The sequence below is a fragment of the Labrus bergylta genome, chromosome 8, assembly GCF_963930695.1.
Source record: "Labrus bergylta chromosome 8, fLabBer1.1, whole genome shotgun sequence".
NCBI lineage: Eukaryota > Metazoa > Chordata > Actinopteri > Labriformes > Labridae > Labrus > Labrus bergylta.
In genome coordinates, this window is record NC_089202.1 from 10084104 (window position 1) to 10108399 (window position 24296).

The following is a 24296-nucleotide window of genomic DNA, read 5'->3' on the forward strand; positions in this document are numbered from 1 at the left end:
TTTTCATTTTTTGAGAAGTAAACCTATAGCTACTGCAATGAATGCTGCTGCCATTTTGCAGTGTGTTATACTATCTATAAAAAGTATACCTTTTCACTAGGGGATATTAAGAAAATTGATGGCCTGCCCTTGAGTATCTAAAAACAACCTCTTCTTCCTTCCTACTCCTTCCTTGTTAATGCTCCTCAGTGGAAACAAAGCCAGGAGGACATCTCCAGCTCGATTGTGCCACAGTGACCCAGTTTTTCAAGTAACTGAATTGCAAAGTGAGAATGCCTAAAGTCAGACTTGTTAGCTCGCTTTGATTCAAACCAGGGACTACCATGACAACCATATAGGAGGTACACTGTTACTGTGGGCCTGTGGTGCTGCAAAAGAAGGAAAAAGTGATGTAATTCTGGTAAGCTTGTTGCAGAATATCCTTTCAAAAATCATTCCCTGCACAACCTCAAGAAAATAAAGGAAGATACCAAACAACAAAAAGAATGACATCACCACATAGCATATAAATGATGAATAAAACCTGTGTTTTACTTTTGGAAATCTTTCTGAACTTTCCAAGCTCAAACCAAAATATCACACAAGAAATGTGGAATATTTTCAAACGTGTTCCCTGATGACATGTTGTTTCTTTTTTTATGGGAGACGGTATAACCTCAAAGCAACATTTATGACTTTAGAAAATATTCTGTCTTCTACACCTCTGAGTAAAAACAATGTACATGTTTTCTGAAAGATAATTACCCTAAACTTTGAATGAATGCACTTGAAACTATCACTGGTAAAAGGAATATTAACAATATTGCATCAACCACCACAAAAACAACGATCCACCACTTCCAGTTAGCACGTTAGATCGCAAAAAAACAAACTAGCAAAGACCGTAAAAACCCAGCACTGCTAAACCAATGAAAAATAAGAAAATTATTTCAGGATTCCGTAATTGTAATGAAAAACATTGGTAAGTCTTGTCAAACTACTGAGTTTAGAAGTTTGTCTTTAGCGCGGTTATAGTTGCTGTACCTCCAAATGTATGTCAGTATGTTAGCAACGTAATGAACATTGTGAACTGAATGTTAAAGCTAGCTAACGTTAGCGGGTGACTGGCGTTTTATAAGAAGCTGTAAGCTAACTGACTATAGTGACTAAGCAAAATACAAGTCTTAGTATATGAAATAGTGACTATATAACATATGACAATTACTTATATTATATTCCAAGAGTTATATAAAAACTGTCCAGTCTAGTCAAACACAATTATGGATGTAATGTAAATTAATGTAAAAGCCATAAAGCCATTATGGTTGGTGGCTTTGGACTTGATTTTGGTCCTTGAACTTCAATTTGCCTTTGAAGTTTTTATCATCATCATAATTTGTCTGGTCCTAAAACTTTGTTACAGGCGCCTCCTAGATGTCCACTATATATTGTATGTTGAAGCTTTTCATCAGCACAGTAGATGGCAGTTATTGGCACTTATTGATAGAGGTATTTCCTGCATCAATTCCCATCATTTTGTTTAACAAGTGGCGTTTAAATTGAAATGTAGATTATTTGACTTGTATGAAGTCAAAAACGTGGGCTTGAATGATGTTAATGTTTTTGGTTCTGGGCATTTTAATTGATATTTCAGTCTTATATAATGAATGTAATCAGACACGTTTTTTATCACTCTTTCCATAGTTTTCCAAGCTTTTTCATTCTTCTATGAGAATTTCATTGTGCTGTACATCAGGTTTACAAGGTGTTAGCATTTTCATTTCAATGCCTGCGGCCACCATAACCAGGCACTGCTGTCAACTTGCCAGATTAAATTTAAAGATAGTGCTTCTAGTGTTAAAAACATGTTCACATCTAAAAGGGATTGCCACAGCCCCCCAAAAAATAATTAAATGCTTTATTGGGGCTATATCAAGGCTTATGATGTGTTTGTTTGATTTAGCATAGATTCTGATAAATTGATAATTCCAATAAATTTTAAATATGACCCTATTAGTCACAAAAAGGATAAAAAATGCAATTGCCTTTAATTTTTTACATATTAACAGGGTTCTAATGGCGTGCCCTATAAAAAAAAAGACGCAAAGCAGCATAGGGCATAAATTAATTGACTGTTGACCTGTACTGATACATTATTCTTGATGTCTTTCTGCAGAACTCCTCCATGAACCGCCTCAAGTGCACCCTCCCACTTCAACAAGAGCTCTTCCTGGTTGGTAGCCTCTGCTTATTACCAAGGTAACTATGTACACACTACCAGTAATTGTGAATGGTACATCACAACCTTTGATGTACCAAGGAAGGGATTTATTATGTCAGTAGAGCCTGCTGTTAATATCATGAAGTGTAGACAGTATAATTGAAGCACTTTGACCTTCATGGTGTTAATATTATAGATAGTAGTATTCATTTCCCAGCTACCCCCTAAAGCAAGTTTGTTTCATGGTGATATTAAACAGTACATACAAAAAAGGACAGAGATCTTCCATACTGGCATGCTAATAATAATTTAAAGTGACACTGACCTCTACTGGCCTTGAAGAGACATTACATTTATGTCTTTCTATTAAATGATGAATGGTCGGGCAGACAGAGCAATGGATAGGCAGAAAAACTCTTTTAAGTCTTTACAGGACATTTCTTAAAATACTTGTTATGATTAAGTTCTCAGCATTTGTTTTAATCTGTAAATGTTTTTAATTATCTCGACTTACATTCTCTCCTTTACACTTTCGGTATTTCTGCCAACAACCATGATAATCTTTTCAGTGTTACAGCTTGACTCAATCTACTCATGTTGTATATAATTCCACAGTTAGAGTTTAAGTTCATGGTTATTAAAGGTAAAAGCTGGGAGTAAATGTATGCCTTAAATATGCAGACTGCACAAGGGACAGAAAAGATTAAAGGATGTAGCTGTCTGTTTCACTGGAATGATTACAGTACAAAAAAACATTTTTTAAGGTTGAGCTTGTGACTTATTAAGGTATCAGGTAGGGATTAAGGCCAATAGATATTAAATATCATCAATTAGATTTTGGAGTGTAGTAAGATTAAATGTATTTAATATGTGAAGCCCTTTGGTGTACATGTCTATAGTTCTGTTGAGCTGATGACTCAAGCCCAGATCATGTTCAGTCATCTTTATTGTCACAATTATCAGTCTGAAGAATAAGGACAACATGCAATACAAAAAGGTCACAGGGAAATTGAACAAATATATTGAGATGTGTTTCTGTTTGATTGACAAATGGTTGAACTTTGATGTTATTTCCACTGTACATGAAGGATATATGAAAACATACAATAGCTGATAATAAGTCCAAAGGTATACTGCCAACAGTGTTCTTGTTCTTAGTTGAGGTAAGGTAATGTTTAGTTCATCTGAACTACAAAAGAAAGAAGCAAGATTTAAACACTGCCATTAGCAGTGATTGACAAATGCTATCAACATGTAGCTTATCACTGATTTCAAACATGTCACAAAAAGAAGATTGCTTTCCTCTTGATATTCTATATAACTATTATCACTCTCTATATTGGAAGGAAAGAAAGTTTGGAATCTATTTTTATTTGACTAAGTGTACAAGCAGTTAGAATTAATCCGTTAAACTTTGAAAGTACCGTACATTGTGTGAATATTTTTGTTATTGTAATCCATAAGCCAGGTTTACATGCACAAAAGAAGTTCAAATGTTTGCTTGATTCATCCACAGAGAAACAAACCAGGGGAAGGACGAACTTTGTCCTTTCACTTCTGTCCATTAAAAGGGGCGGCTGCCTTTCTGATTTTTCTTTTATCAAACAATCTTACAACAAGTTCCCTTTATGTTCCTTTTGGACATCCTGGAATATTTCCAAGTGGACGGATCAGTAACATCAATGCCACTTGTAGAAGTACTCAACACCAGTTCTTTACTGAGTGAAGGTTAGAAAAATCTCTTTCCATCCACTCTTCCATTCAAATAGCTATGTAAGTTAACAAGCTTGTTTGATGAAAGTCTTGCAGTAATCCTGCAGGGTTTTGCAAAGGCATGCGCTGGTGCCTTTGGGTCCTGATGTAAGTTAGATGAGGACATTTCTCCTGGAGGTACCATTGCTGCATTTATTGTAGCCACCTCAACTTATGTACACGAAGGAAGAGCATGTCTCCCACTCTATTTCACCTGAGTTGTTTGCTGCTCTGGCGCGGGCCCTGCAGGAAGAAAGCAACTGAGGTGGGACAGGCACTTGCTGTGTTGTGCTGAAATGAATGGCTAAGTCGGAAGTGGAGTGTTGCAATACGTTTGCTGCGGTACAGGAGGAAGACATTCATTTCACAGTTGCAGAGTGGAGTCAGTGCTGGTTTAAGCATCTCATACATTGACATACAGGCTGTGTATGCTCCTTATGTGTCCAGGCGGAGTTTTCTCTTGGCTTTGTGTGCATAAAAGAAGTACATTGTGTGCCCAGTGGTGATAAATAATACAGAAATTATAACTAGGATGCCAAAGTGCTGTGGCTGTGGAGCCGAGATCACCATGATGAAGTGAAGCAGGTCCATCAGGTAATTCATAGAGCTTTGCACTCCATTTACAACACCTCTCTCTGACTCACAGATGTTCTCCTGCAGAAGCTGGGTCACTGTCAGGTCGAAGGACCAGAGACCTAAAACATACATTTCATTGGGGTTAAAAAGTGAACGTCCAGTACACAAGCCACAAACCTCAAATCTTTTCAGCTCTGTCAGATAAAGTTGTACAGGCTGATGTTTTTTTTTTGTTTTTTTTTACAAGTCAATGTAGGGACCAGGTGCTGCACTTAACTGTTTCTATTTATTAATTTTGAACATAGCATATTGACCCATTTAAGTGTGGATGTTGTTTAAATCTTTACATTGTTCACGTTTTTCTACTCACCAATGCGTGCTGTGATGACGCCCAAAAACAGCAGAATGATGGAGATGTATGATTCTGGTGCTGTGCCCGAGGGCACGTTGTCAAAAAGGACAGTGTTATTGGTCCAGTGGATTGAGGAGCGATCTGGTAGCAGTGGCTGATTACTGCCTCCCCGCAGAGGATATGTGTGTTTCTGCCTTTGACTTGTCATTCCTCCAAGCTCAGTAGAGGAGTTGGGGGTAATAGAAGGCACCAGCAAGCTAAGATCCATAGGGCTGCCTGGGGCAAACACAGAGCACACACACAGCAGCAAGCAGCCCAGGTGAAGGCAGCTAGAGATGATGCCTGTATTAACCAGGCCGTAGGTCTTCCTCAGCCTAGTGAACATCACAGTGCCCATCAGCCCAGTGATTGCTGAAACACCCATAAGCAGACTGAGGAGGGAGCCGCTTATTCCCTGAGTGTAGGCATAGCCAGTAGTGATGCAGTCAAATCCAAGGACTGTGGTGTAGAGAAAAGCCAGGCCCATTCCTGCAAGGAAGACAGGCTGACGGTAGTAGGCCCTCCAGCCGTCCTTACAGGTGCTTACCAGCCATCGAAACCTCCGGAAACACAGTGGCAGGTTTGTGATTTCTTTAAGGTTGAGGCTTGTGTTGCAGTTACCTTCTGTTAGAGGTTGAGGATGTGCTACATCACCTTCCTCTGATGAGAGAGAAGAAAGTCATCCATCAGTCGTTCATCAATTTTTCAAAGACCCAATCCACAAGTTGTGTTCTGGATCCTTTCTTCTTCATGTCCAGTTAGAATCCTATCATTGGTCAAATACAGACCATATACACTGATCTACATGCACTACAAATGGTATACAAACTAATTGGCAGCTAGATGCTTGTGCAATTGTGGATTGCATCTTCAAATAATATAAACTTAAGAGAAGCTTGATAGAAGCTTGATCATTTTATACTTATTATTTATTTGTTCCTTTAAATTTGAAGTCCACAATAGAAGAAAGCTGCAGGCTAAAAGAGCACTTTATAGATCACTGAATGCTTCCTCTCACAATTTGGAGCTCTGTCATTTTTTTAAGAAATTAAAACAGTTCTGATGTTGTCTCAAAGAAACATCTGAGAAATCGAAGTAATTTCCTTAAGATACATAAAAAGCACACATCCCACTACATGGGGCTTCAGATTTAAAAATGTACGTTGATTCAACTTTAGCATCTTTATTTTTGCTGACCTTCTTCCAGAGAACCATGTGATATAATAGGTGAAACTTAAGGGGGAAGAAGGGGGTTTAGTTTGTACTCCTTACTGGTTTAGGCCGGCCTTGTATAAATCCCTGCATTCAGTAGTCGATGTTTGTTATCAATCTACTGCCAACCACTAGACAACATTGATTACATACAGTATTTAAGCCCAATGAAAAGGTTTAACCTATTGTTATGTCTTTATTTTTTAATTATCTACATGTTTTGATGCTTACAGATCTGTATGCACCTAACAGGACATGTCAAAGCATTAGTAACATTTAATAAAACAGGGGAAGTTGTTCAGATTACAAAGGAAATAAAACATAGATGAGTTCATACCTTGTGACGTCCTCCTCTCCATCCTCTGCAGATACGCCTGAGCCTGATCCTCATCCTCATCCTCATCCTCTACTGGTGGTTTGATTGAAAGAGCAGGGACAATGCGGTACACCCGGGACAAGAAGAAGAACTCCACGATAAGAGACACAAGGTTCCAGCCCAGGATGAAGCCACAGCCAACTACATTGGAGGCCAGGGTCATGACCTGTCCCACTGCTAGTGGGGCCAGGATGTTAGTCACCTGATCTATCCGCCTCATGGTCGCATTCATTCCTTTTGTTAGGATCAGAGACACAGAGGTTAATGGGCTTCTACTAGAGGAACCTCAACAAGAGCAGAAGCGGACGACTGCCTGATATTCTCTGAAAGTCAAGTATTTACCATGCACAAGAAGCAACGCAACTCATGAGAAAAACATGGACTACAAACCAATATGTGCAATGTGTGCAACATGTGATGCATGTGCATTAACAATAAGTGAATCCCCTCACCAGCTAGGTGACCTCTGTTGTAGCCTGTGATAACAACAATCCAGTCCCTCTGAATGGCAATGGTCAATGCTGTGCTTGCAAGGTTTGCCACATCTGCCAGGACGATCACCACCGTATAACAAACCACCTTGTGTAAGTTTTGCGATGCAACATGTTACTACGACAGCACAGAGTTGCCACAAACTCAAAAGCAGAGACAACAGGGACACAAAACAGAGGGAACAACAGCGGCAATAACTCTTCTGTGTAATCATGGTAAGTATTCAGTTTGCAGATATATGAAAAGTATTTATTCAGATATGTAGTGTCTACTCACAGTAAGCCATCCATCCCAGATCTGTTCAATCCTTTGCTTATATAAAAACACCAACATGAGCACAATGCTACATATTGTTACTGAGATGTTCTGAATGAAGAGGGATGCATGTGCAACTAAAAAAGGAGCAAGAAAAACAGTTTTAGACTCTTATAACATCGATGATATATTGTATAAAAAAGAGATTCCAACCTTTACAGATGTGTGTCAGTGTATGTTAATCTTGTGCTTTGAATCTAGCCGGTTCTGAGTCTAGCTTTTAAACCAAGACTGATTTACACTTCTGACAGCAACGGAATGCAATTTACCACCTACAGGGTTGGTAAATCAACAGACTTCTGGGCCCAAGGCTGAGATTTACTTATCAATTTCCCTCTTCTATGATTAACTGCATGCTACATTTTCTAAGGGGTCTGATATTATCGTGCATACCTTTATTCCTAGGATTACGATCAACCCAGTCTCCAATCAAAGCTCCAAGTAGGAGCACTGACCCAGCCACTACCAATCCAAACACAGCAGTCAACAGCAGGTTACGGCCGTACAGCTCAATCAGGAACACAGAGATTGCAAAGTGCCACATACGGTCACCCTGTTTAAAAAAAATTACATAAAATAAAAGCTTGATATTATGCATTGTTTTTGCAAGATTCGGTCACACAGTTTACAGTAGTTTACCTCGCAGTTATACAGTATATGTTTCAAACCCTCATCTATTTCTTCAGGAAATGATCCTTACCCACATTGACAAAGCTCCACTGACATAGATGAGAAACTTGGGACCCTTGAGGTAGATAAGAGCTAAACCTTAAGGGGAAATGTACGTATAAAGATCAAATAAGCACACATTATGAACACAGAATGCTGCAGACACATTACACACATTCCAGAGTGCCTCCATGTTCAGTTTACCTGGTATACTCGTGGATTGTTTAACTCTTGCATCCTTGATTTCTCCAGACTCAAACTCGACCACAACCCCGCCACACTGGGAGGCATCTGCTCGCTGGGACATTGCCTAGCATAGGATCATAGGTAAGAACTGTTGTACTTGTCACGCTCTTGTACCACAGTTGATAGTACAGTGTGTCTTTGCTGTAGGCTACAACATCACGAAGATGTTTGGAAAGACACAAAAAAATAGAAGATGTAAAAGTAATGGCTCCTGAGGGGTAATATTTAAAAATAAAAACCAATAAGCATTAAAAATAATCAGATTCCAACAGCAATTTACTGACAGCAGTAGTGAAAATAGCATTAGCTTGACACCAAGCATAGCTCTAACATGCAGCCTTAAACTGTCAATAATTACAGTGTTCTCAAGTCAATGGAGGGTCAATCATCACCTTTTTTTAAGATGTAACAATTAATCCTTGCTGTTGCTCCTCGATGATGTATCTTGTGCCATATATCCTACATTAGGATGCTAGTCTTTCCTGAGAGCTGGAATTCAAGCTGTAGTAGTTTGAAAGGCTTAATAACATAACAGTGTACAAGTGCACCATTGAATGAAAGTGCCAGAAAAGCAGAACGGGCAGAGGGACAACAAAGGCAGCCAGCATATTCCACAGCACGTGACACAGGGAGGACAATATCAGCGTCCACCCACACCACATAAAGCACAACAGTCTAACTCCACTTATGCGCATGGCCACTGAGGCTCATGCATGCAACAGTCAAGCTCGTACTACTCACATACACCCACATGCACTGTTGGCATGCAAAAAAGTTACATAGAGGACACATCATGCAACACCACATCACTCCTCAAACATGCAGGCAAGAGGGTAGAAAGCAGAAAAAATCTGTTCAACATGTAACTAGAGCTGTGTTTGGAGATTTGTTTTAAAGGTGATGCATAACTTTAAAAATGACAACATACATGTTATTGGAACACACAATCGGCAATGCTACTGGATCATGTGGCATAATAATCTAATTATTTTATTTAATTTATTTAAATGGCCTTATCACAAACCTATGTTACTGTTTGGGTTAAAAAATCAAGACAAAATAAAAAAATGAAGAAACTCTTTGCCTCAAGTGTACATTTAATATCTTATATTTTTTCTTCAATAAAATAGTACCGGTGTATCTATCTATATAAAAAAAAGAAAGCAAAGGTGGTGGTGGTTAGTTGCACAAGGTGATGAAAAGCTACCGTGGTTATCTGATAAAGGTCATAGGTTGGTCAGATCTTCATGAATTGTGAATAAACCACAAACTGACTTGATTTGGGCTTAAAATGAGATGAGCTGGATTAAAACAAATTATGGACTGCAGTACATTAAGTAAAAAGTCAATCTGGACTTCAAGTGTCACTCTGGACTCAAAATTCAGGTTCTTTATTGAAAGCTTTTGTCTTTTTGTGACCTTTCAATCAACTCTAAAGCCCCATCCAAAACTGACCTCATAGCTCTCTAGACTACATCGCCAGACTTCCCTACATATGGTATCCACCATGTGGTCCTGATGAGAAAATGTGACACATTACAAATCAAAGACATGTTTTGCTTTGTGAACAAGGTATTTTTGTGCAAACACATGGATGTCAATAATGACTGCAATGGCTGAACAGTGTATGCTTAGGAACACCATGGATGAAAATGAAGACAGAATTCAGCGCTGCCACAAGTTTCATTTATATTCTTTACATTAAAGGTTTGAATTCATGAAGCTTTTGTGTATGTAAAGATTTTCTCAGTGCCTAGAAAAGTACGTTCTAGAAGATGTGAATTTATGATCAATACAAGAGGCTGCACTGATTGGGCCAGCAGTGCAAACTTTAACGTGCAAGTGCAGCAAGCAGCACACAATTGTAAAATACTAAATTTAAAACTCTTTTGGCTTCAATTTTTGGCAAGAAATTTACAAAAAAGTGAATCAATTTGTGAAATAAATCAATGAGGGCAACAGAAAACAAACATCAACACAGGAAATGAACTGTTGTCTTCCTTTAATCGAATATAACACAAACCTCATTTCCACTTCTTGGAAATGAGGTTGTCAAGCTCAGGGATATTGTACTGCATTTATTTGATCTGGCTAGTAGGGTTTGCATTTCCTCACCAATACAAATACAATTGTGCAAATTGGGACAAAATGAAAGTGTTTTCATTTGAAATGATACTGAAGTTACATCTGCTACTGGGAAAAATCAAAGCCATTGACACTAATTTGAATAATCTTGCTGTCAAAATGAAACTGCACAATACAATGTTATTAAGTGACAAAATATCTCCCATGCACTTCTGTGTGTTCTGACCACTGATCAGATAAAACAGCTGCTCTTCTTTTTCATTTACAATTCTTCCAGACAGAATTAGCATATATGTTATTGTTGTGTCTGTTCAGGATATGGTTCTTGAGGAAGCCTGCTTTAATGTGATGATACAATGCAAGTGGCCTTGATACAAAAGGAAGGACAGAGATAAAAGATAACACACAGATAACTTAACCCCTTCATGATAATGCAGAACATCAGCAAGGGGAAAGTGCACCTGTAGGAGTATTTGAGTGGAAAGTCAATGTTGTTTTTCTAATTATAATAAAAAGTGAAAAAGTAATAAAAAAATGTTTTGCTTTATTCCTTAGATGTATATTTTCCTGATGCTCTCAAAGAGTGCTGTGATGTGCAGAGGCACAGACCTGAGGTAGCTGAAGGAAATCTCCTGTCAAAAGTTTTCTGAAAACCCAAACTGAAGACAGGGGAAGATAGTTAAGGAGGTACGGCAAAGTAATGTGTGAAAAAAACGGAATAGAGGAATCGTTAGATTTCTGATTTAATTTCAAGCTTGAATTATCAAGATGCTGAATTAATACAAAACTCTACATGTACAATGTAAGACATTTGAAGACCACCTACGGTATATCTACAATTTATTTTTATCATTGCAATTTTTTATGATTTGTAAATACTGAAAGATTTCACAGGTAATCATAATATAACGGGTTTCTATTAAATTTCCTGTAGCAAAAAAGCCACTTTGATTCAGCAGGTGGACTTTCAACATGTCACTTCTATATATGAGCATCATAATCACTTTCCTTTAAGTACTAGACTTACAGGAAAGTGATTATGTGTCTGTGGTTTTGTAATAATATAACACAATACAAAGTTGTCTTGTTGTTATTGAAAAACCAGTAATTGCAAAGAATATATGAAGTCATATGATGTTTAATTTTCATTTAAATGTTTCCTTAAGAATCCAGGTTGGTACCATGTGCAGGTCTAGGAGAGGAGTAAGGACTCCTTGAGAGATTTCCAAATATTTAGGGCAGGCCTCGTTCACAGGATGCTCTATGTGAAGCATTACATCATAAACATCCACCTCAAAAATATTGATAGGGAAGTGTAAATCTAAATGATCTAAATACATCTGGGTACATTTGTGTATGATACAACACTCTACATTGAAGCAATATGCCCTTAAATCCACTTATTATTGACTCACTCTATGATGTAATAAAACTATTACACAATAAGGAGAAAAATATGTAAGCAAAAAGTTTTTACGTTTTGGGCTCAGCATCTTGTTACATTATTGACCAGTTATTACATTTCGGGTTTTATTACATTTTTTTACAACATTTCCGGTCGTTGTTACATTTTGGGCTTTTACAAGGCACAATCTATAGCTATCACCTCGGTTCCCCATAGTGTAATTTTTAGATTGCGTAACATAAGTGAAAAACTTGTTTATGAGTTCTGCCTTTACAGAAGTTATTGTTATTCTACCCTTTTGTAAACAAGGAGCTTCCAAAGCTGTTGCATTTAACTATTTTATTCTTACAAATAACCAGGATTAAAGTCTAGCAATTTGAATAGATTTACAGTTAAAAGCCTTTATTCGCGTCTCATAGGCTGATACTGTCAGATATAGTTTTTACTCACATATTGCAAAATTAGGAATTGTACCATATACAGATACAATTAAATGAAAAAAAAACAAAAAACATATGTAGCATTTCATCAAACATGTAAGATCCCATCAATAGTTTAAAAGCCAAGAAGAACAAGCAGATGTTAAAGTACAAGCAAGAAGTGTTTGGACCCTCTGGTCTCAATGTCTAGGGTTATTTTAAGTGTTTGAGTTTTATTTCATGTTCATTCACACAGCCTATTTGAAAAGATTATCCATATCATAATTCATTATGGGGATGTTCTTTCCTCTCCTTTGGTTTAATATTTAACATGTGTGTGTATTTATATTGTACTTATGTACCGATAAGTATTACCAGTAGTAGTCTAGCTAAATGGGCAGTCTTTCTATGGAAGTGGACTTTGATAGGACTGGAACAATTACAAAAGGATAACAGCCAAGGTCATCTCAACTTCATATCATATAAATACAGAATACTTTCAGTCTCATGCATCAGTCCCCTCTTAGGTGACTAAAAAACACAGAATGCATTCATTAAGCACACAGTATTGAAAAGTAGGCATATGCAGAAACAAAGGAATTAACCGTTAAAAAATGCAGCTGCTATAATCTATATATAATCCATTTCCCAAATGCACCAAACTGTTAACACAACAGTGACCCCAGCTGGACAGATGGGGGTACTTCACTGAATGGCCCTAGTCAGTTTCCTCCAAGGCCAGCACCACCTGTTAGTTTAAAAATCTAACTGGATAATAATGTGTTAGACAATAACTACCATATCACACCTTCCTCTGCTGAAAAACCACCCTGTGACAGAAATCTACTATGGGATATACTAAGAGCTTAGTTTACGTGATTTGCATTTTTTAAATTTCTTTGTAAAAGATATACCAAAACCAAAGTGTTTGCAACAAAGCCATGTCAGTGAAGTCCAACATCATAATAACAATTAAGGTATCTAGTTCTTCCTGAATTTCCACTTGTCCATTGTAAGACCCAGTACAGAGTGTCCTTCAAATACTGAGCTGAATAAAGACTGATGTAAAGCACATGGCAACAGCCCTTTAAGTTTCAGTTCAGAAAAAGACAGAAGTGATGTAAATAAGGCTAAGCCATCATAATTCACTAAAGGTTTTTCTTTTTTTTAAAAGGAAGCAGATTGCAAGGAAGCAAAAAGCAAGACTAAATTATTTAAATTGATAAAACAAAGAGAGAAAACCAGGATTTCCACTTCTAGGCGTAAGATTTGGTGATCTCATTGTCCATTTGAATTTTGTCAGAGAGATGTGACTTCTTCTTCATCTTTGATTTTAGACATTTCCATAGAGCAATGAAAGGAACAGCAAGACTGGGTAGTCCTGCCAACACAAAGATGATCACATAGATCCACACTGGATATGGCTTTTCTTCTAGTGCAGGGAATTTATCCTGAAAACATAGATGACAGGGAGATATTTTTTGGTTTATGATTGTATATGAAATATAAATACAATATGTATGAAACATGTGTTTTAAAAACAACTATATCCATAAGTATTGAAAGTAAATTTCATTTTTACCGATTCAAGATCCCAGGCTTTGTAAGAAATCTTTTCAGTAACTTTAGTCACAAAGTAAAACACCAAGATGGAAAACATAATGAGCGGGCTGATGACTCTCCACGATGCCTGCCAGAAGAAGTTGGGTTTGTGTCCAATCATGAACTTAATATCATCATTGAACCTAAGAAAACAGGGACACACATCCTGCAATGATTAAGAGTGAGCAGACAAGATAACAGCAATAAAAAGCCTCGCTTAATTAAAGTTACCCAATGCTTTTGATACCATGATACAAGGTTTATATAACGTTTGTTAATTAGTTAAACTCATATTCTTATTTTTTATTGAGTGCATGAAATACCGGGCTTAAATAGTGCATTTTCTAAATAAACTAAGTATATGTTATTATCATACAGTTTTCTTAGAGCTGTTTTTACACAGCAGCAAAAAAACACCAGACATTAAAAGTTTAGAACAGCATCAACACACATTTATCAAGAAATATGCAAGTACATGTAGGAATAAACAAGTAAAAAACATTTAAATCACCTGTCTATTCCATATATGTAAACCACTGAGAACATCTCGCAGAATGCAACAACCAGTAGAGGTATAGACCCTCCGTAGATGTCAAAGAGTGAAAGCCAATAGTTTCCAGATCCTTGGACAAATATCAGACCCACCAGACAGCACAGCACACAAGTTACACCTGAAGGAGAGCAAAGAATTGATCAAATCTCCTGAAAGACCATTAGTATGTAAAATGAGATAGATGTGGGATCTACCAGTGACAGCCTCTTTCGACCAGGACTTAGGGAAAACTTTGAGGTCTTGCAGTGGCACCAGCACTCCCTCAATGTTCCCAAACATAGAGGATAGGCCGAGACAGAAGAGCATTATGAAGAAAAGAACGGCCCACACAGGTGAAACTGGCATTTTGGTTATAGCCTCAGTAAACACGATGAAGGCTAACCCGGTTCCTTCGACTCCCTATAGGCCCAAGCACAGCATGTTGTCAAAGCAAAGCATGGCAGGGATCATTTGAAAATGTTTTATTTTCCTTTCATATGCTGCTGTGCTGGTGCATTTGAAACAGCCCTGCTAACATCTTACCTCACTGAGAAAAGTATCTAAGTTGCAGGTCTTTAAATCCAGCCCTTGAATAACCGCCGGGAATGTTTCATTAAGATGTCCAAATACTTGATCGTAGTTACTGTCTGTGATGTCACCCTCAGGTAGATCAAAAGCATTCAGTAATGCTATAATATTTCTGAAACACAGATTTGTCTCGTTAGAACATTTTCACATTTGTATGCATTGCTAAAAAAGAGGATGTTTTAATACATTGTAAAATTTAACAGAGAAGGCATAATTTACCCAGAGACACAATTGTCAAATCTCTCCGTTGCTCTGAAGCCGATAATGGTGTAGATGACAGTGGCAGCAAAGACAGAGGTAAAACCATTGATGGTGGAGATAATCACTGCATCCTGTTCACAGTTGTTACTCAAGGAAAAATACATTTAAAAAAACAACTTTACAGCATGTTATTCATTCGATATCTTTCAATGCTGTAGGTTAAAAGAAAAATGAACAAACTTACTGCACTGAGTTATAACTGGAGAAGGAAATAAGACCACCAAAAGCCAGAGAGAAGGAATAGAAAACCTGAGCTCCTGCATCAAGCCATGTTGTTGGCTTTGCCAGCTCTGCTAACTGTAAAAATTATGAAGTTGACAAAAAAAACAACCCAATCATTGAAAGGGCTATTTCCTCCAATTTATAATTAAGGTTGGGCTCTATTAAATGTTTGTATCTAAGTTACTTGAAAGTGCTACTTACATCTGGTGTGAAGAGAAACTTTAACCCATTCAAAGAGCCCTTCAGGGTCAATCCTCTGATCAGAAATATTGTCAGTACCACATATGGAAGGGTTGAAGTCACATACACAGCCTAGGGGGGGAAATGAAGTATTCACATAAATGTTATTTAGCTGAGTTTAGAACTTCTCCATCACTGTAGTATAACGTGTTGTACCTTTCCAGTGGTCTCAATACCACGAATGATGCAGACATAGAGCATAGACCATGCACAAATATGACAAATCAGTATCCACCACTGCAGACCACCATCCTCTTCAATTGTTGGAGTTGAGTTTAGGGTCTCCCTGTACCAGAAATAATCTACAGGGGAGCTCCTTTCACACTCTGAAATAAAGCCTGAGAGAATGATCAACAATGGGTGTCACTTAGCCTAAATCAAGAGTGTCTAACTTCCGATCACAATCGCAAAGAACATTACCAGATGTACAGTATAACCTACCTGTTAGATTGGCATTCATGGGGCATTGACTGAAAGGCAGAGGGTCTTGAAATGAGTTGAAGAAATACCACAAAATCCAGGCAATGATGGTGTTGTAGTAGAGACTGATCGTCAGAGAGACGCACATTGATGCAATACCTGCCGAGAGTTTTCTGATAAGGCATCTTGTTGTCAAGTTGTTAAAAAGCATTTTGAAAAATGTTTTCTTACCAATGCCAGTCAAATAAGGATGAACTGAACTCCACACTCCCAAACTGCCTTTTCTTAAACGTTGACCAATGGCAAACTCAAGGTGCAAGAGTGGGATCCCTTCAAGGACCAGCAGGATTAGAAATGGTATCATGAATGCACCTAGAAGACAAACAAAATACAGTTGTTTAGTTTCATGATGATTATTAATCTTAAAAATCATATCACACATCCCTAACTTGGATTGAAATCACCAAAAAAGAAACATAAGTGCTGAGTATAAACTTTTCCAAAGACAAACAACAGAAACCATTAATACTTGCTCAGCATTTTGATGTTAATCATTTGGGATGTACACGTGAGCTCGTGCTGAGATGTTGAAAGAACTTAGTTTGATTATGCAATATACAAGCAGTTTAAACCTTTGCACTGAGCTCTTTACGAGAATTTTATGTAGAAGGATATAAATATTTCTTATCCAACCGGATCAATCATAAGGTATCTTTCAGCCTACACTGCTGATAACAATTCAAGCTACTTCCTCTGTCATATGGTATCATATTATGTGATCATACCAGAAAAGCAATTTGAATTTGAGTCAATTCAAAGTAATTTGTCCCAATGACAAAAATTGAGTCACAGAGTTTTGACAACAAACCATAACAACCTATTTATTTAAACTGAAAAAAAACTAAGTCAAGACATTGTAAAGCTTATTCATAAAAAACTAAGCTCAAAACAACACAGACACACATACTTTTTTATTTCCTTCTTTCTTTCCTACAGGCAATTTAAAATGCTTTCTTGAAGACAGTGTTGTTGCCAGCAAATAAATAAATAAAGCTCACTGCATATAAAATGATAAAAGAAAAAAAAAAGACAATTGGTATTAACTGTTAAACTGTATCTATTAATAACACAGAATAATTCCAATAAACCATGAAAGCATCACTTGCCTCCTCCATGACTCTGACACAGATAGGGGAAACGCCAAACATTCCCAAGTCCCACACAAAACCCCACACATGTCAACATGTACTGGGTTTTGTTGTCCCATTTGGGTCTGTCTCCAGCCTCTTCCTTCTCCAGCTTGTCCAGCTGCTCATGGGTCAATATTCTGTCTTCCAGGCCCGGATTGGGTAGTTTTAACTTCATGATGTTTGAAACACCGTAGTATTGCAGTGATACAGTAAGAGCACTCTGCAGAGCTACAATGTAAATTGTGGCTCACAGCGTGAGATCCCATTATATACTGGACCTCTGTAATAGATTGACTAGGCATAGGCGTTGAGTATCAGCAAGTGGTGTGTAGCTTTTGAAGCTTGGATGGGCAAGAACATACATGACAGTTAACTAGTAACTCATCTGATCTTTATCTGATGAGGAAGAGTTGGCGCTCAGAGGTAACTTATTTTGATATAATGACAAAATCTTGGGTAATATCAGCTACAATATGATAATATAATAGCATTGAAAATATACTGCAACGATATAACTGATCTGCACTGTAAGGTACAATTTGAATGACAATAAAGAAAGTCTAAGTCTAAATACCATTCTTAATCTTACAATGCAATATATATGCCGACTTCTTTTGAGCAATGTAATTCATTATTAGCTATAAGGATGCAATGGTGACCATTCTATAGAAATATTAAACAACACCTGCTATAATAAAAGAAAAACACTATCAATAAATCTTACAGTTTTCTATCATAAGCTTATCAATTGTGTACTTAGATCAACATACATACAGGTTTAGATAAAATAAATGTATGAAAACTGCAGAAGTTTTACTTTTAACATTTGTTATAAAAGACATTATTTCTCCTTATATCTGAAGCTACTATATGCCATGACCTTTATCAGCTGAAGACTGGAGAAATCGTTTTAGATCTTCAGTACATTAGATTGATATAGCCTACATTTGAATATTCCCCAGTTGTTATTCCAACTGAAATTGACAGTGCCTTACTGACTGCGTTTGAGCTTTTCCATGTTTTATCATGTTGTCGTAAACATGTAAGCAACTATAGTTATTCTTTGTTCAGTCAGTCAGTTATTAATTTTGTTCCACCAACTTGTTCTGCAACTGATGGTGAATGGACCATGTAGTCTAACCATACAAACATTTTCCTGCGCACCTGCTTTTTGTTGTATTTTTACTTGAACCTAGACCAGCTACAGTAGCCTACTTCGACATTTGTAGCCCACTTTGTGTGTTTGGTTCCCTCTGTAGTGTGACCAGTGGAATAACACTGTTCTGAGTCACTTATCTTGGTCATGTGACTCTGATTTAGGGTATTAAGCTCACCTCAGGCAGAGGGACATGCTACATAAAAGTCTCAGTATCATTGTTCTTCATATCAGTGTTTATGGAAATCATCCTGTCCAATCATATTTCTTGGTCGGATATAGCCTAAATGTTATATTTCGTAGGTGTTTTATCGACTGATCATTAGCTGCTTAGGCTATACACTGCTTCAGTACCTGCACACTGCGTTGTATAGCTGAGTCACTGCCAGCCTCACAAGTGCCTCCACGTCTTGTGCACATTTCATCGCCGCCGCTAGAGGCCGCCATTGCGCCTGTAGTATCAGCTCTGTCGTCCGGCTGAGGTCTGGCTGCCTTGTTCCCCCCCCCCCCCCCCCCCTGGCAGAGTTTATGCTGGAGGAGGGAGCCGCTTCCCATCGCTCTCACAGACCAGGCGCCTAAAGTGTAGCAGTCCCGTCCGCAGTCTGCCTCAGCACATCATACGCTCGCAATGCCCTTGGATACTACCGCCATGCTCAACCCCGCACCGCTCTGACCCTCTAAACCAGGTGCTCTGGATCTTTACGCCACTGTCCCGAGTCATCTGCGCTGCGTGAAGCCAATGGAGAAGCTCCAAGGATAACAAGAGGGTGCAGGATTGCTACTGCAGAAGACCTGCCGGTAGTTCGCTGCCCCGGGGAAGGGGTGGGTGGGTGTGGGGGGTGGGGTGGGGGGGGGCAGCAGCCTGTCTGTCAGAGGCTGCGGTGTCGCATCCACTATTTTCATTTCCTCAAATCGCCTTGCATGGATACATCATGGCTACGTTTATATACAGAGTTCAGTTCTTAGATGATACTGATCCTTTTAACAGCACCAATTTCCCCGAGCCCACCAGACCACCTCTTTACACGTTCAGGGAAGATATTCCTCTGATTAATCAGATTGCTGGAGTCCATAGGCTGCTAAAAGCCCCACAAAAGGTATGGAAATACTTTTTAAATCTCTTCATTAAAGTTGTGTTCTTGTTGCTTTAAATAGGCTAGGCTTGGTGAAAAGTTAACCCCAGAAAAATGCTAAATTAATAACGAGCTTGAACGTGTTGATTGGGGTTACTACCAAACAAATCTAATGGACCATTTACTGAGTCAGTGACTTGAACCAGTTTGGTGATGGGGGATGCTGCTGGAGGAGCACCAACATAGCAGAGATTAATTGAATTGCATTGCTCAAAATGCCTTTGTCTGATATTAATGAATATTGGGTTGATTTAGGTGATGCTAAAGTGGACAGCAGAGGATATTTTGCTGAGTGCAGGGATGACTCTGTTAATGTTTACCTTACCCACAACAAAACTTCCCTTCAGTTCAACTGCTTATATCAGTATACATTGGCAAGACACAAATTGATAAAGGCAAAGACACAAATGTTTTACTTTAACTTGAATTTAAAGTATCTGTTTCGGTTTACTTTTCCACCGACTCCTAATCAGATTATTCTCGTCTAAGGAGCTATAAATAGTGTATAGTCTACTTTCCTTTTGTGGTATAAATGGGCAAGCTTTTATCCATCAAGTCAATAGGAAACCACTTGAGCTAAAGTCACCACACAGCCTCTATTAGTAGGTGGAGTCAAATGTCCAGTTGGTCAGCTGTTGAGGAATGGAAGAGGGTAAGTCCCTTCTGTGACTGATCTGATCCGTCAATCTAAACTCTTGAAGCAATTTTGAAATCATGATACAAACTTAATAATTCCCCCCCACCATTTTTTGTTTGAAAATTTGAATTTTTTTTATTCCTTCTACAAGGAAAAATACAAATAAAAGAAATGGTACATATTGATTTGGTTGCAAAAACTGGATTTCCCAAAATCCACCAATGCACTGCTAGTTATTAGCTGCTAAAAATGACTGGTTCCTCCTTGGATTGGTTTGTAATGGCTTTAGCTTCACAAAGAAAAACTGTGCCAAATCAAGTAAACCTGAACCCGAGTTTGATGTGCCTCTGAAGGATATCTCCCATTAAATTCCAGTTTCTGCCCTCTGATTACACCTTGACTCAAACCCATTAAAAAAAAAAAAAAAAACCTCATCTACTGACCCTCAAATCTAAGCGCAGTTGAGGCATAGCATCTTAGGTTGAGTCTTACACTGAGCAATCAGTCTGGTTGGGTAGTTGAGTAAATAGAAAGTTAATTATGGTTTTTCTTCATTCTGTCACATCAATGGTTCTCCATCTTGTTTGAGTAGAGTTGGTGAGATAAGTCATAGAAGCTTCAGGATGCTGTGGATCACCACAAGTCTGGCTCTCATTCTGAAGCCCACTCAGTCCAACCAGAAGGATGGGATGGGAACACTTTTTTCCCTGTTCAGAGAGGAGAGGGAAGCAGGCAGAATTAAAAACACAAACAAAGAGCTGATGTACTTTGCACAGTCGACTGGTCCCAGTTTAGCAGGAGGCCAGCTGGACCGCAAACTAGACATAGAGGGAGTACCAGCTGTAGGTTCTGCAGTGCCTGGTTTGTTAGATTTGGTCACATGGGTACTGGTGGTTAACCCTAAGTAAGCAGCAGCCCTTGTGCTTTACATGAACAAAAAATTGTCAGGTTTGATGACAACTCTTTGTCAACACATTTGAGCTATTAGTTTTTTGATTCACACCCTCAGTAGTTGGACAAAGTGACCTTGGTGTGACCCTGGAGATACCTTTGATGACAAACCTGTTGTCTTTGAGCTTTGTCTGTCTTTATGATGCAGGCAACTCTGGTATAAATAGCACCCTGCCAACACATGGTGCCAAGGGACTCAAAACAGCTAACATATGCTGTCTCCTGTCAGTTTCACCCCACAGTCTCAAGAGGTGTGTGTAGTTCTTGTTCATACTTCACTGTTCACTTCACTGCTGTAGAGAACCAAACATTAATAAGGACGAAGTCATTTGTCAGTTTAAAACACAAGAAGCGATCTTTAACTGTTTTTGTATTTGATGGCACTGCTTTTAAATCACAGAGGCTTTGTCAGAATAGCATAAACACTATGAAACCCTTTTGCCAGCAAATCTTGTCATGCAGTTTGTAATCCATTGTGTTATTACAATATCCCTGTTGAATATTTTGAATAATTTCCAATAAATTCACATTAATTAAATCAATACTATATTTAGCTGTAAGATCTCATCAATAAACAGGCGTTTTTCATTGCATCTATAGATAGAAAGCTTCTGAAGTCATCGTAACCTGACTCAGGATTGTGATTTTGTCATAAAAGTGCATTGTCCTTTTCAGATGGGGAAGTGCACATGCTGTTGAAAGTATCCTGGGGTTATTCCATTTCTGCAGTAGATGTCACACACAAATCAATAGTCCTTCACATGCTTTCTTTTCCATCAATGTTTTGTAGGTTTTGGCCTGGTGGCCTTGACGCCTGGCATGAAATTCCAGTACAGACTTTAAGGGAGGGAAAATGTGGCTTGGAGAATGGACTCTCACTTCACCAATTTCAATTTTTCGGCCGGTTGTTTTCCTGCATTTTTTCCCCCAAAGAAATTACAGAGTCCTATAATGAGAAGTTATGCTAAATGCTGTAAAATACAGGTTCGTACTTCTTGCCTGTCAGAACTCCTTTGAATTCTTTTACACATTGTTATGCAGGGTTGAGGTTTTGCTGGTCTCTGCATTTTGGAGCGTTGTCTGTCTCTGCACAGGACTCTTTTTCAGAAGAATGCAGCATCTGTAGAGGTAGACTCATCCTCTGCATGCTTGACAGAAATGTGAGATTACTATTGTGGTTTTTCTCTCATACATCAAGGGTGTTGTAAAATGTTTTAAATCACTTTCCCTCAGAGATAGACCACTAATACTGTTCTCACCTTTATCAAAGAATTTGAACCTTTAAAGTGGCTAACAGTAATTCCTCTTGTTTGATTAAGTAGGTGTAGAATGGTGCAGTTAATTGTAAAAATGTGTAAGGTTGGCTAACAACAGGGTAAGCATCTGGGTTACACTACGGATAGACATTATTGTTATTGTAAGGCTATTGAGTTTCAAATATGTAACTTTCACACAGTATATATGCTTTCTCTTTCCAGATGTCTTTCCCTTTTTGGAGGGGAGGAAGTTTGAAGAAGTTTGGAGTGAGATAGCAGGTTTAATTGGAAACTGCATGGTGTTTATTTTAAGTTCTTTCTGCCTTTACTGCCTCTGGTCAGTGGACCACAGAATGATGGTTGAAGGGAGAGGCCAGACCTCAGTGTGTGAGCAGAGTGCTTGTGGTTACATCTCTGGCTTGGCCATTCGCAGGGCCACTGTGGGTTCAAGTCCTGGGTGGGGGACAGTATAAGAAGCCCCTGCTACTATTGATCTTGTGGAACTCTTCCTGGATTAAGGGCCATTTTGGTTTATGAGCATGCCAAGGTTATACACCTGAAGACTTGGAAAGAGTAATCCAGGTTCTTGAAGTGGCTCTTACTATAAATGGATGTTTGGATTTATGGTTGAGTGGATAGACATACAGATGGAAAATAATTTATGACAAACTTGTGTTGTTCACTTTGCTTTTGCCTTTTCATTTTGTTTTTGCTTTTTGTGAGTGAAAGTGCATTTTTTGTTTTTCCACAGTTAGTTAATTGCTAGTTACTATTTTAGTTGTGATACCAAAAGTTACGCCGAAAGAAACCTAACATTTTCTGTGTTTTTATCAAATCCACAAACCTTGTCAGAACCCAAGTAAAAAAAAAATACACCTGTAAAATTATCTTTAAAAAAAGGCTATAACTTGTACAAACCTAAGGACTGGACTGTAATGATAAACCTGAACTTTTGTCAAAGCACGGAATTTACACCCAGTTCTAGGAAGCTTCTGTAATTTAATCTCAACAACAAAACCGAAGAAACTATTGAAAGTCAAACAAACTGAACATTTTAAATGAAAAAGTTAAGCAGATTTAAATTAAATTAGTTCCAGATGGTTACATTGGCAATAAATCCCTGGCAGTTGTGATAAGCAAGATGTATCACTTTTTTTAATGATACCCATTTTATTGAGTTTTTCAGTATCAAGTAAATACAGGCATATTGGTGACATCCATTTTAGTACCGGTACTTGTATATAGGGTTAAAGAACAAAAAACAACAGTTATTGTGACAGTCCGACAAAATAAGACTCAGAAAGGAAAATCAAAAGCAATCAGCAGAAACAACTACAGTGCACACTGTGCTCGGCGATGACAGACACAAAGACAGAGCATAAAGTACAGTGGGCTGATTCCTGAGGGCGTCTGCACCCATCACGGATAAGATTCCCCAAGCCTCTCTTGCTCCCCCACCTCAGTCTGCATCATTGATTCTAGAGAGGTGACGAGATGTATTACTTTAACACCAAAGGTGTGACCAAGGGAAATCAGTTCAAAAGTAAGAATGTGAAAAATCTCTTTCATTAATGAACAAATGAAATCAATGGCCCTTTTTAAAGAACAACCATATCCAGTCAGTCAGTTGAATAAGTTTCCCTTTGCTTGGTTCAGTGTGTCATAGTTAAAGTAGGGCCCAGCCACTGGTCAGGGTGTGTGATTTAAGTTGTCTTCTCCTTCATGCTTCATTTCATATTGCTGTCACACCCATTATTTTAAAAGGCATGTCAGAGCATAGGCATAAAAATACTTTGCCTAACTTTGGCCCTTATGTCTGGAATTTTTGTAATCTGGAGAAGCACTTGTTTCCCTTGTCTGCCTTTTTACAGTATACCTTGTTTATTTATTTTCTGTCAACCTGGCTCCGTTCTTTTGTACAATCTCTCCATCTGTCTCTATCTCTGAAACTGATAAACAAACACAAAAAC

At 38.2% G+C, this 24296-nt stretch overlaps 3 protein-coding genes across 5 annotated transcripts in view; 1 reads left to right on the top strand and 2 right to left on the bottom strand.

Moving 5' to 3' along the window:
* Positions 1–3103: 3103 nt before the first annotated feature.
* Positions 3104–8850, bottom strand: si:ch211-254p10.2 (solute carrier family 40 member 1). The gene is made up of 9 exons (XM_065957998.1): positions 8622–8850; positions 8188–8293; positions 8015–8082; positions 7708–7867; positions 7276–7391; positions 6960–7086; positions 6469–6741; positions 4899–5579; positions 3104–4647 (listed from the first exon to the last, which is right to left on the bottom strand). The coding sequence occupies exons 2-9, from the start codon at positions 8288–8290 to the stop codon at positions 4388–4390; spliced, it is 1788 nt and encodes a 595-aa protein (XP_065814070.1). The 5' UTR covers positions 8291–8293; positions 8622–8850; the 3' UTR covers positions 3104–4387.
* Positions 8851–11771: 2921 nt separating this feature from the next.
* slc6a19b (solute carrier family 6 member 19b) lies at positions 11772–17481 on the bottom strand. Its single transcript, XM_020637465.3, has 12 exons — positions 17170–17481; positions 16235–16375; positions 16025–16162; positions 15740–15921; positions 15545–15655; positions 15306–15418; positions 15080–15208; positions 14816–14972; positions 14488–14692; positions 14252–14411; positions 13721–13883; positions 11772–13589 (listed from the first exon to the last, which is right to left on the bottom strand). Exons 1-12 carry the CDS (start codon positions 17366–17368, stop codon positions 13395–13397), a joined length of 1893 nt encoding a protein of 630 aa, XP_020493121.2. The 5' UTR covers positions 17369–17481; the 3' UTR covers positions 11772–13394.
* A 1716-nt stretch (positions 17482–19197) lies between these two features.
* fhod3b (formin homology 2 domain containing 3b) overlaps positions 19198–24296 on the top strand; it is an 86007-nt gene continuing 80908 nt past the window's right edge. For 2 of the 3 annotated variants that reach the window (XM_029277967.2, XM_065957997.1), the window contains exon 1: positions 19198–19446. In XM_029277967.2, coding sequence (XP_029133800.2) covers positions 19282–19446 — 165 coding nt within the window. In that variant the 5' untranslated portion in view covers positions 19198–19281. The remainder of the gene's footprint in view (positions 19447–24296) is intronic. The other variant, XM_065957996.1, reaches the window with a different exon arrangement.